The sequence below is a fragment of the Pelodiscus sinensis genome, chromosome 1, assembly GCF_049634645.1.
Source record: "Pelodiscus sinensis isolate JC-2024 chromosome 1, ASM4963464v1, whole genome shotgun sequence".
Lineage (NCBI taxonomy): Eukaryota > Metazoa > Chordata > Testudines > Trionychidae > Pelodiscus > Pelodiscus sinensis.
Window position 1 is genome coordinate 49,091,112 of NC_134711.1, and position 13,820 is coordinate 49,104,931.

General features: G+C 46.0%; 1 protein-coding gene across 2 annotated transcripts in view; it reads right to left on the reverse strand.

The window, feature by feature from the left end:
- The window catches only part of ZNF277 (zinc finger protein 277), a 72,288-nt gene that overhangs the window by 16,745 nt on the left and 41,723 nt on the right, over positions 1 to 13,820 (reverse strand). For both annotated transcript variants that reach the window (XM_006122514.2, XM_075929708.1), the window contains exons 5-7: positions 9,931 to 10,022; positions 5,928 to 6,038; positions 80 to 212 (exon numbers count right to left, since the gene is read on the reverse strand). In XM_006122514.2, coding sequence (XP_006122576.1) covers positions 80 to 212; positions 5,928 to 6,038; positions 9,931 to 10,022 — 336 coding nt within the window. The remainder of the gene's footprint in view (positions 1 to 79; positions 213 to 5,927; positions 6,039 to 9,930; positions 10,023 to 13,820) is intronic.

A 13,820-nucleotide genomic window follows, 5' to 3' on the forward strand; every position in this document is an offset into this window, starting at 1 on the left:
ATCGCTTGTTCAGAAGTATTCAGACTTCAGATTTTTTTCTGCAGCTCTTCAATTACTAATTATATATAAAACCTCTTACCAAGTAATTAATGATATAAAATCTGTCATATTCTCTATTTTTGGCATTGATTCTGCGATGCTGCTTTTTTCTCATGTGATCTTTAAGTGTGTTTTTGTCTCTGAAGGTTCTCTCACAGTATAAACACTGCAAACTAAGATAAAAAGGTAAACAATGAAAAGACAATATACAATATTGCAAAAGTATATACTGAGAGCCTAAATGATACCCCCAAAACAGCGGAGATATTTTGCATTAAACCACTACAATTTAATAATTTAATGAACTGATGAGATACACACTAAGATTAATTTTAAGAACGTGAAATCAAGCTAAATGAAAAAAGATATCCTACAGAGGTCCAGGACAGAGTCAGACCAGGCATAGTCAGCCAATCACAATCAGGTGACAAGCTAAGAAAGTAGGATTTGATATTTGTTAACCAATGGTCTCTTAGTCTGCATGTAGGCAGGACCCAGCTAGTCAGTCAGAAGGGTTATTTCGGAATAAGTGACATTCTGAAATAAAGTCTACGTCTACATATAAGCAGTTATTTTGAGAGAGAGAGACAGAGAGAGCTCTCAGAGTGGAATTTTTACCTCAACTGAATGTGCCAAATGCACTTTTTATGCTCATGGCCCAATACTCCACACAAGGGAACATTGGATCTGAGGACCTGGTAACTTGCAGGAATTAAGTAAAAAAAAACCAAAAAATCCAAACAAAAAAAACTCACCTTCTTTCACCTACAAAGTCCAGAACCATTAACCAAGGGTGTTTTGTAACAGCGTGCATTCAGGGAAGATTCAAAGACAGAAATGCATCCAAGGTTTTAAATTTTTAACTCTACTTTGGAAAGGCCACAGCAAGGAGCATGTTCCTACTGGAGGCAGAAATGGCTGATGCACCTCAAAATGTAACAAGTTGTGGGCATTCAGGCCTCTAAAACAAGCAGACAACCAGGTGGCTGTCCTGCATATCTTGTCATAAGGTGAGTAAAATCTCTGAAGTGAGAAGACTGCTACTGCTCTCAACAAGTTGGAAATGATGCTGTTTGCGGACAGAGACCAACTGTGGGCTTTATGGATGCACTCAATCATCTTGAAGTAGATTTTATTTATCTCTGATGGAAAATAAATGGAGCACTGGATTCATGAAAAACCTGCATGCCATGCATGTAGATCTTGGTGGTTCCATGAACTTCCAGAGGGTATCAAAGCTTCTTCCTTAGGTAACCTCATTTTGGACAAAAGGGAATGATTTCTTAGATTCTGTGGAGGGGGGGAGAGGGAGTTAACTTTTTGGGAAAAGGAAAGAAGAACCACTTTATCACTGTGGAATATGCAGACGGTTTCTCAATAGATAACGCCCCAAGCTCTGACATCCTTCAAGTGATGGCCATGTCTACCAGGAAGGTCATCTTGATGGAGAAGTAGCATCTGGATGTCTTCTTGACAGGCTCAGAGGGATGCTGAGACAGGCCTTTAAAAAACTAAACAGAGGTCCATTGGCAGCACTTGATGAATCTTAGGAGGATAAAGTAAAGCTGCAGTTGTGAGCAACTGCTTGAAACACAGATGTAAAGAGATTCTCTTCCCACCTATGGAGGACAGTATGCTGGCAGTGATGCCAGACCATTCACTGTTGAACAGTGATGCCCTTAGTCCGGCCCATCAGTAAGAATTCCAAGATGGCAAAGGAAAGAAACTATGTTCCATGCACCACAGCTTGAGCTTCAGCCAAGTTCTCAAACAGGAAGAATGTGTGGAAGATTTTCTAGATGCCAGTAAAGTGGAGGTTGTTCCAGAAGTCCTTCTTATGTGATATCACTTCAACAGCCAGAAAGTTTGTCTTGGGTACTCTCCCTCTACGTGACACCCCGTGATAACTTCTCCCAAGACCCGTTTCAAGCCCTCTTTTGCCCTCCCCTGCCTCAGGTGCTTCTGGGAAGAGGGAAGGGATCTGAGCTGCTTGGCCTATGTTGCAGCTGGGCTTGAGTATTCCACTGCGGGGTGTGGGAGTGAGTAGAGAGGACGAAGGGGCTGGAGTGAGCCATGCAGAGGAGATCAGAGAACTTGACTCCTTCAGCTAGTACAGAGCCATCAATACTATGTGTCCTCTGCCTCTGGACCTTCTGAATAGTTTGGCTTAGCAGGGAAAAGAAGGCCACCTCCAGGAAACAGCACCTGTGTCTATTGCCCTTGGATCTTTCTAGGGAGAAAAAGAGGAGACCTTACAGTTCATTTGTACTGTAGTGGTAGATCTATTGGGCCTCCCCTGGAGAAGAAGTGCTATGCTAAATCTAAGTCAGTGATGGTAAATCCCAGAATCTGACACTCCTCTACCACATTTAACAAAGACTGGTAGTGACAGAAGGCTGTTCAGAGGTATCAAGCTCTAGTTGGAGGGAATACCTTCAGACTAGAGTTGTAGGAAAACCCAGTGATGGAGCAGCTGGAAGCACACTGATTGGGTCACTGCCTGCATAAGCTGGTAGCAGGCTACTAGGAAAACCCACAGGGAGGAAGAGTCTGTGCTGCCTGCCCATTGCTGATGTCTCCCAAGTCACCTTTTGAAGCCTCTTTAGCCCTTTCTTGCCGCAGGTGCTTCTGGAAAGAGGGAAGGATGTGGGGGATTGTGTTGCAGCTGGGCACATGAGCTCCACTGCCTGAGGCGGGGACAGGAGCTGCAGAAGGCAACTACAACTAATGTTTATGTTCTGAAGCAGGAAATCTGGTAAAACTTCCTACACCTATGGATGCAGAATAAAACAAAAACAAAAACAGGTGGGCTCTTCTGCGTGGCTGGCTACATAATTATATGAAGACTGAGAGGCCACTGGTTAATGGTTCTCTTGACCTCATAGACCAAAACTATCACTGATTTATAGGCAAAGTATGGGAGCTATTGGGACCAGTTTGCATTTGTTAATGGAGTGACCTTGAGGGTGTGTCTACACAGCAAAGTTATTTCGGAATAATGGCCATTATTCCAAAATAACTATGCAAGCATCTACACAGCAATTCTGTTATTTTGAAATAATTTCAAAATAATGGACAGCTTATTCTGACTTCTGTAAACCTCATTCTACGAAAAATAACGACTATTCTGAAATAGCTATTTCGAAATAAGGTGCGTGTAGATGCTCCACTTCTGCTATTTTGAAATAACCCCTCACCAGGGCCATTCTAAGTTATTCCTCCTGGGGTTCTGAATGGAGATAGCATGTCTACATTAGGGATGCCTGCCTCAGACTAATTTTGAGGCTTCCCAGCAGCGTAGACGTGCTATTTTGAAATAAGCTATTTCAGAATAACTTTTCCGGAATAGCTTATTCTGAAATAACTGTGCAGTGTAGACGTAGCATCATGAATGTTGGCAAGTGGCTCATCTCAATGAATGTTGTCCAAAGTTCCTTATTTCCAAGGAATCTGGATGGGTTTGTGGTGTAGATGAATATCAGAAGTACTCTAATTCATGCTAACATATTAATTTAACTGACTGACCAGGTTCTCCTATGGATTTTAGTACTTTGTGGATTTATGCTACATCAAACTTTTCTAGCATTATAATATTTAGATAGATGTATCTGTGGTTTCCTTTAGTAATATGTTAACTAATATGGGATAGTGAGAAGTGTCTGTCTCATGATCTCCGAGTTGGATACAAAAGACTGCTCTGCCTCAGAAATGATGCCAACTCCTACTTACATGGAGAGCAAGCAGCCGAAGCAGAGTTTTGGACTCAGATCTCTCACTTTGGAACACACAGAATTACCACTTAGTTGGCAGCACAAGGTTTTCTGATTCAGAATCTTCTAAAAAGCACATTAAGTCATTTTCAATCACCAAATCATCAATTACTTCCTAAAATTGTACCTGTTTCAAATACAATTTTTTAGTAGCCATGGACACAGTAGCTTTGCCAGTGGGCATATGGCTCAGCTGTCTGCTTTCTGACCACGGGTGACACTGGAAACCAACAATTTCCATGTGTGTACATGTCTGGTAAGAACAAAGGTTCACTTCTCATGTGTGCACTAACGAACCCTTTACTACCCATGGTTATCCATTTTCTCAATACTTAACTGAAGGGAAAGCGAGGGTTTACAGACACCATAATGATCACATCTATAAACATTGTTTCCTGGTTTGTATGATCAAAGATACTGGGAATAGGGATGAAAGTGAATAGTTGACTAGGTTTGTTGGGTAGTCAAGTCAAGTCGCTTTTGCCCTCACCTTCTGTACTCACCTCCATCAGAGGCAGCAAGGTCCCCTGATATAATTCTGCCTTTTAAATATAGTCAGAGCTGCCTGGATCTTACTATATTTAAAAAACAGAGCTGCAGCAGGGTTAGCTCCCAGGGTCAGTTCCCCCCATCGACTATTCGATGGAATTTCCATCAACTACTTGATTAGCTGATTAAATTCTGCAGAACGGGACCTGGGGGTTACAGTGGATGGAGAAGATGGATATGAGTCAACAGTGTGCCCTTGTAGTCAAGAAGGCTAATGGCATATTAGGTTGCATTAAGAGGAGCATTGCCAGCAGATCCAGAGATGTCATTATTCCCCTTTATTCGGCTTTGGTGAGGCCGCATCTGGAGTATTGTGTCCAGTTCTGGGCCCCCCACTACAAAAAAGGATGTGGACGCATTGGAGAGGGTCCAGTGGAGGGCAACCAAAATGATTAGGGGGCTGGAGCATATGACTTATGAGGAGAGGCTGAGGGACTTGGGTCTGTTTAGTCTGCAGAAGCCAAGAGTGAGGGGGGATGTGATAGCAGCCTTCAACTTCCTGAAGGGAGGTTCCAAAGAGGATGGAGAGAGGCTGTTCTCAGTAGTGACAGATGGTAGAACAAAGAGCAATGGTCTCAAGTTGTGGTGGGAGAGGTCCAGGTTGGATATTAGGAAAAACTATTTTACTAGGAGGGTGGTGAAGCACTGGAATGGGTTACCTAGGGAAGTAGTGGAGTCTCCATCCCTAGAGGTGTTTAAGTCTCGGCTTGACAAAGCCCTGGCCGGGTTGATTTAGTTGGAATTGGTCCTGCCTAGAGCAGGGGGCTGGACTTGATGACCTTCTGAGGTCTCTTCCAGTTCTATGATTCTATGAAATGCAATTTAACATCCTTAACTGGGAGCATTGCAGAGTTCTTCTAGGATACTTGTTTCCAGGACAGAGCATGAAAAATGCATAGCAGCATGCAGGAGTCTGGTGTAGAGAGATTGACTACGGAAGGAGTCAAAGGAGTACTGCCTTTGATAATGTACGAGCTGTTTAGCAAATAGAGGGCTAAAATGAGAAGTATGAAAATCTGTCAGGAAGTATGAAGATTTCCTAGAAGTATGAAAATCTTGCAATGAAAAGGTATAACATGATCCTGTAGCTGGAAACTGAAGCTAGATCAATTGTGACTAGAAACCAAGTGTAATATTTTAACAGTGAAAGTAATTGACCATTGGAACAATTTACTAAGCATTATGGTGAGTTCTCCATCACTGACAATCTTTACATCAAGATTTATTTTGGGGAAGTTCTATGGCCTGGGTATCTATTAATGCCCAGGTACAGTAGCCTTTACTGCACGCATATCTCATTGAAATTAATGAGAGTTCTGTGTGCATAAAGACTGAAATATCACAACTTTTCTCCATTATCTATGTCAATGAACATAAATTCAAGAAGTGATGAACTAGCCAGAACAAAATTTGAAAAGAAAACAGTATCTTTTCTAAGATTACACCTGTAAGAGCAACATCCTGTGTTTTTAAGTAGCAATGAATGTTCAATTAAATTTTAGCCCAAATTGCTTCCAAGACTAACAGTAAAATGACATAAGGCTAGTTTTTTAAAAAGAAATTACATACTTGTCAAGTTTCTTCTGTAATACATCCAAAAATTCATTACAATTTACAATGTTATCAGGCAGCCCAACATTAAAAGCATGATCTCTTGCCATGTGATTGAAAAGAACGGACCTACAAAAGATATTGAAGAACATTAGATATATATTTACGTATGAACATAAGAATTATTGAGTTAGCACCTTACAATTCTCTACTTGCTTTAAAATGTATACAAGCCATCATCAAAAGCATTAATAATGTTTCTGCTACTGGTAAGAGTGCAATTCGTTTGACTGGATTGAAGTAGAAAAATTATTTTCAGACCTACTACAGTAAAACCTGTGTTATCCAGCACATTCTGGTTATCTGAGGATCTCATCCACCTTGAAAAACCAATGGACAATAATAGTAAAACAAGTTTTTAATCTTGGTAGATTTGTAGTGTGAGGCAGTTGATCTCACATTTTTATTTTGAGTTAAAGATAATTAGTACCTCTTAAATAAAAAATTGTTAAGCCAATCATGGTAAACCAAGCCAGGCCTGTGCGCCTGAGGATGTGACAGTATTGTAGCTGGGGGCAATGCCAGTTACCAAAGTTTTCTGGTTAACAGAGTGCCAGATAACAAAGGTTTCACTGTACATGTTTCAGTAACACTTCAATTTCTTAATTTCAAATGCATGAAACCCAAATCACTAAATAAAACTACAAACATTATTTCTGACCAACATTATTGTTATTATTCTGAGTTAACCTACTAATTTGTACACTGTTTTGAGAAACATTATAAGAGGTCATTTCTCAGCTTGCCTTTTACTGATTAGCAAACAAAAAATTAAGGCTATATTTTGAAATACAGTAAATACTTGTCAAGTTTATTCTGTAATACAGGCAGTCCCCGACTTACGTCGGATCCGCGCTTACGAACGGGGCTTTTCTCGCCCCGGAGCTCACGGGCGGCGGGTCGCCACCCGTGTCTTCCGGGGCGAGAAAAGCTTCTCCCGGTCTCCCTGGTCTGCTGGGGGGGTCCAGCAAAGTCACTGGACCCCCCCAGCAGACCAGGGACACCAGAGAAAAGCCGCCGCCTAAGCGGCTTTGCTCGTTTGCCCGGGAGCAAAGCCGCCGCCTGGGCAGCTTTGCTCCCAGGCAAACGAGCAAAGCCGCCCAGGCGGCGGCTTTGCTCCTGTCCCCCTGGTCTGCTGGGGGGGGGGAGCGGCTTTGCTGGACCCCCCCAGCAGACCAGGGGGACAGGAGCAAAGCTGCAGAGCACGCCCGCAGCGGGACAGCCCAGGCGCGCTTGGGCTGTCCCGCTGCGGGCGTGCTCCAAGGCTTTGCTCCCCGTGTCCCTGCAAACCAGGGAGATGGGGAGCAGAGCCGCGGAGCACGCCCGCAGGGGGACAGCTCAAGCACCCCGGGCTGTCCCGCTGTGGGCGTGCTCCGCGGCTTTGCTCCCCGTCTGACCAGCAGACCAGGGAGATGGGGAGCAAAGCCTCGGAGCATGCCAGCAGTGGGACAGCCGCGGCGCGCCTGGACTGTCCCACTGCCCGCGTGCTCTGCGGCTTTGCTCCGTGTCTCCCAGGTCAGCAGACCAGGGAGACTGAGTAAAGCCGTGGAGGACTTGGGCATCCCGCCACTCCCGTCTCCCTGGTCTGCTGGGGGGGGAGGGGGGTACAGCTAGTGCCCCCGCTACAGCAGACCAGGCTTTTCTTGCCTACCCCTGGGGTAGAGCAGCTGGGGGCTGCCGGGTTGGTCCCACAGCGCCGCTCCGGACCAACCCAGCAGCACCCCAGCTGCTCTGCCCCAGGCGTCCTGATTCAGCCGCTGCTGGTCAGTTTCAGCAGCGGCTGAATCAGGACGCCTGGGGCAGAGCAGCTGGGGTGCTGCTGGGTTGCTCCAGTAGCGCCGAGGAGCCGCGCTACTGGAGCAACCCAGCAGCACCCCAGCTGCTCTGCCCCAGGCGTCCCCAAGTCAGCCGCTGCTGAAACTGACCAGCGGCTGACCACAGGAAGCCCGAGGCAGAGTTGCTCTGCCCCAGGCTTCCTGGAATCAGCCGCTGATCAGTTTCAGCAGCAGCTGACTTGGGGACGCCTGGGTTTCTTAAGCTGAATCTGTATGTTCGTCAGAACTGGCGTCCAGATTCAGCCATGGTTGAAACTGATCAGTTTCAGCAGCGGCTGACGCCAGTTCCGACTTACATACAGATTCAACTTAAGAACAAACCTATAGTCCCTATCTTGTACGTAACCCGGGGACTGCCTGTACATTCAAAAATCCATTCTCATGTAATGGGATGTAAATCAGAAATAGGCAGTAAGTCTTTCAAATGGAAGAAATTAATCAAGAAGCTCCCTACTAGAAAACTTTCTTGAAAGGTCAGCAATATTTATTTTTTAGTCATGGTCTTTTCAAAATATTTAGGGAGGATGTCCATTTAATCTACTATATTTTTGAGAGTTCTTGTTTGTTTGGTCATGAACTCCTCCTAAATGGTAAAAGCTAGGACCATCAAATTTGGTTTACAGCTTCCTCTTATCATAACTTAAAGCAAGGTATGGGGTTGGTTGTGCCAGGAAAATGGGATGAACCTGGAATGGGATTGCTACTCAGAAAACCATACAGAAAAGAGATAGAATCACCAGGCAGGTGAAAGGGCCTGGCTGGTGGCAGTCCCCATTCCCCTGTCTGAGACTGACCGATTCCTGAGCCTCTCATCCCCAAGTGCCCTTTAGGGGTAGAGGTAGTGTGTGTGTAGCTTCCCTCACCCCCCAATTGGTACTGAGATGCTGGTGGCTCTTTTCCATCAGGGAGTGAGAAGAAAGTGCACTGTTTGCTGTCTTCTTCAATCTGGCTGGGAAGTGCAAGGAGCATATGAATCTGGACCTGCCCCAATCAGGGGATATGCAGCTCCCCTCCAAATTGTGTCCACTGGAGATGCAGCAAGGCCAGGTGAGAAGCACCTCACCAGGGTCAAGCTGCTGTGGTGAGAGCTCTGGGGTAGTCATCTCTCCCTTGGTGGGATGTAAAATTTTGATTAACTGGCTAATCAATTAGTTGATGTCATTTGCATTGACTATTTGATTAGACAATAAGGGCACCTCTGCCTTTGAAGTGTAGCAACAGCCCCAGTGAAACCGTCTCCTTCTGGCTTTGTGCTCCCTGTGGCATTTCAAAGGGGCAGCACCGCATGGAGCCCAGGGTCAGCTGGGGGCTCCAAGTCCCGTGGTGAGCCCAGCGGCTTCATACAGCACTGCCACGTTGAAACGCAGTGGGGAGCCCAGCATCAGGTCTGGCCCCAGGTTACATGCAGTGCTGCTGCTGCTTTGAAATACCTCTCCCCCTGCCTTTTGCCCCTCCTGGCTGCCTCCATCAGAAGAAGGCAGCAAAGGTGGGGAGGGGGAAAGTGACTTGTCAACTAGCAAGGGGGAGCTAGTTGTTCATATCATATCACATCACATCAGCCTGCTTACTGAACCACTCATCCCTAGCTCCATTTCAGAACAATAATTTAAATGAAGCCTGTATGTTTTAATTTTATTTTCCAAAACACAAAGATTGAGTTAAGGACCTGAACAATTCCAAGTAAATCTTCTAGTATTTTTAAATAATCCTCATTCAGAGGACTTTTAAAGTCCTTCCACCTCATTATCAGTTCCACATTCTACATATTTATTCATATGACATTTCATATTTCTTTCTTTTATATATTCCCATTAGGTTTCAACATCCATTTGAGGCTTATTAGAGAAAGGTCTCTTCAAATGCTGATCATTAGCTTGGTCATATCTGGTGTGCGAAAGTTGCACAGACTCCTAATCTCCCGGCTAAACAACACTTCCAGTTCTTTAGTGTGTAGGATACAGAGGTCTGGTTCCAAGAATCACATCAGAATCCTTCCCAAATTGCAGACCCTAACTGTTATGCCTTTGAGCTAATTTGAGGATGTCTCAAAAACAATGAACAACAGATAGGGTCAATGAATAGTCAATCAAGAGGAAAACAATAGTACATATACTCAAACTACAAACCTGTTTCCTGTGAATTCTTTATCACAAAACATACATATGTTATGAAAATTTATATCATCTCTTTCACGCTGTTGTTGAGCCAGGATTTCTCTCTGTGTAAACAGAAAAAAAAGTATTTGAATGCCAAACCTTAAAAAATAAAGAACAAGTTCGGTAAGATCATTCCATCAATTTTTTTTAAATTTTTTGGACTATTCTATCGTGTCTTATCTTAATTAACCATTAATACACAATAATGAGAATATACAGCTGAATCTTGACAATAGAAAGATTTCAACATCTATAATGGTACTGTACAGTCCAGAAAAGCTTTGAAATGCCAATAATGCAGTACAGATTAGATGGAAAGAAATACCATTGACAATGAGATTTCTTCATCCTCAACAGTTTAAAGAATCTATTGAGGAACACAGTAACTGGATTTACTTTAAGGCTCAAATTTAGACATGGTATTAATAGGTGCAATGGTACTATATATGTTTACACTTAATTCAAATTAGCTCCTCAAAGTCCCAACAAACACAAACAAGGTGAGGACATTTTTAATATAAGCAGATATCATAAAGGTGGACTGAGTTCCTACTAGCAGGTACAGGGTTGAAGAAACAAACTGGAAAAGTGAAACTCTACTATCTTTGTCATTAGCCTCTGACCTAGAATGACAAGCTGGGAATTGCGCAACAATGTGCTCACACTTTGCTAACAGAAAAACAACAGAAAAGCTTTGTAACAAATCATACCCTGACTAAACATAATAGTTACTAGGGGGCTGCATTCTATGCTTACTATGCTTGCCAACTCCCCTCTTTCTGGCCGCTTTCATGGCCAGAGAGCTTGATGATGTCATTCCATCACACGGCAGAAAAAACTTTATGTATAAAGAGAGAGGTTTCAGTAACCATAATGTAGTTATGTCTGAGGTGCCACTTTCATTCTATGCATTTCAGGACCACAAAGCTTGGAAAACTTAACCTTGTGTCTCAAATTTCTTATGCTTTTTCTCAGCCCAAAAGATGTATTGGTAACTAGTTCATTGTCTGTGCAGAGCAGAGCTGCAGCATTCTTCAGAATGCTCCTTCTCTGAGAACAGCTAGTTCTGCTCTCTGGAGAGTGCAGGGATGTAACTTGACAATATAAAATAACTTAGGTTATGTCTGCACTACAGTAATAGCTATTTCGAAATAACACGTGTACACACAAAAAATGCATTTCGAAATAGCATTTTGCAATTTTGAAATAGCGCGTCCACACTGAGTGGACACTGAATCGCATTTACGGCTGACTGGAACCAGTTTCAGCAAAGCACCAGGTCAGGACTTATTGTGTGGGGCTGCTGCCTGAGGACTGTGCTTAAAGGGACCCGCCCAGACAGCCAGTTCTCAGGTTCCCCTGCTTTCTTGTCTGCTTCAGTGAGGGAGAGCAAAGCATTTTGTCTCTGCGTACTCTGGTTGCCCTCACTCGGGACACCACAGCTCTCTGAACATGGAGCCAGAGCTGCACCTGGGCACTCTGGTGCTTCTCTTGGACATGTTGCTGTGAGCCTGGCTGCACTTGCTGCAGGCTGCCATCCGGGAGGTCCATCGGGGGGCTGTAAGTATCCAGGAGGCCCTGCGGGAGAACGCCACCCTGAGGAGTACTAAGAGCCTCCCTGATCTGCCCACTGGGGGTTGTGCCTCATTCCTCCCTCACGTCCTTTCACTTACCCCTCCTTAACCCCCCTTCCTGATGTCAAATAAAATACACGTATTTTCATGAACACAAACTCTCTTTATTTAACAAAACTAGGAGCGGGGAATGAAACTCTGGTGAGACTGGGGAAAGGAGGCAGGAGAGGGGAGAAGAAGGGTGGAAGAGGGGAGGGGGAAACCTGGGAGGAGGGAGCTGGAAGGGGGAAGGTGCGGGAGGATGTCCTGGGCGGGGTGGTGCACCCTGCACTTACAGTTGGTGCAGCTATGGAGAAACCAGACAGGTGGTCAGTTCTCCCTGGGGACACAGTGGGTGAAGCCCCCCCTCTGCAAGGTGAGGACAGCAGGTCTCCACACTATCATGTCCTGCTAACCCCAGGAGCGTGAGCTGGCCCGGGACTGTACCCATGCCCCTGTGCTGTATGTAGAGTGAGTGAGTGTGTGTGTGTGTGTGTGAGGAAAGGAAGGGGGGGGGGGAGAAAAGGATGTGGCCTACCTCTGCATAGAGGGGGCTTGAGGGAGGACATTGTGCAGTGCCTCTCCTCCAGGTATGGAGCATGTCATGTGCCTTCATACATACATGTGTGTGGCTAATGGGCTAGGGCCCCTGTGTGGCAGCCAGCTGAGGCCACATGCCCTGGTTGGCATGGCACATGCACAGGTTGCTGCGTGATCCATGGTCAGCAAGGTCCACATGCGCGGTCCCTGGGCTCCCTCTCTCCCCCCGCCCCGCATAAGGGGACAGTGATGGCACTCACATGTCGAGGCCTCCCCAGCCTCGGAAGACAGTGGTTAAAGTGCTAGTGGTATGCCTCACGAGTCCAGGTTGAGTGCCAACACTCCCTCCAGGCTCCTGCAACTCCTGGCCCTCATCCTCCTCCTGCTCCTGCTCTGTGCCCTGGTCAGGGCCCTCTGCCCCAGGGTTTATGACCACCTGGGGGGCACAGACCACCCAGACCTCAAAGATGTGGTCCAGGGCCTCGAAGTAGGGGAAAGGGCCTGGGTCTGCCCCTAGTTGGGAGCTGCCCCCTATGGCCCTGCCATAGACCTGCCTTAGCTCCTTTATCTTCAGGCACACCTGCTCATGGGTGCGCATGTGGCCTTTGGTGGCCAGGCTGTCAGCCATCCCTCTGTAGACGGCTGCGTTTCTGTGACTAGTGCGGAGATCACGGACCTTAGAGGATTTCCCCAAAACCTCAATGAGGTCCATGATCTCCGCACTGGACCAGGAAGGCACCTGCCTTTTGCGGCCCCCAGCAGGCTCCTAGGAGCAGCCATATTGCTCCTGGGGAGAGGCGGAGGGCTAGCTGCCAGTGGCTTGCTGGTTCATGTTTTGGGGCTACTGGGTCAGGTGCAGCGACTGCTGGCTCTGGGCTGGCAGACCTGGAGCTGGCACAGGCACTGTGGCCAAACAGACTCTACCCCTTTAAGGGCTCCGGGGCTGGAGGGAAGCAGAAGAGTTTTCCTGGTTTGGCCCAGAGTGGCCACCGGGGCACCCTAGGAAGGGCTGGAGGCCCCCCTATTTCAAAATAAGCATCTACACAGTGCTCATTTCGAATTAGGCAGTATTCCTCATAGAATGAGGTTTAACTAATTTGAATTATTTTGAAATAGCAGTTTGCCTGTAGAGACACTATTAAAGTTAATTTGAAATAAGGGCTGTTTTTTCTAATTAACTTTGCTATGTAGACGTACCCTCAGACATAAGGAAAATGTTAAGGTTTTGCCACGTATCCTAGAAGCCAACAACCTCAAACATTATTTGGCCTAACAGGTAACACACATTTCAGTCTAGACCACGTTCCCTGTAAGCTATGCAGCCCTTTTCTGAGCATAGGCAGGGAGTTCAGCTGATTGACTGGGGAAGAACTTGAAGCCAGGTAAGGTCTCCCAGCTAGAGCCTGTTTCTAGCACCCCAATCCCTCCCTCTTACTCTCCCTCCAACCCTCTGCCCCCCATCCCATGTAATCCAAATCTTCTGCACCCCTGCTCCAGCCCCCATAAACTTTCCCAGACACTGCATGCCCTCCTACACGTCACAACTCCCTCTCAGACCTTGCATCCCAATCTGCTATCCCTGCTAGCCCAAATCCCTGCCCCCCTCCCAGAACTCTGCCCCAGGTCACAATCCCCTCCCAAGCTCTGTACCCACTCCTCACCCCAGTCCATTGCCCCTCGTCATGATTCTCTACTTCAACCAAACTC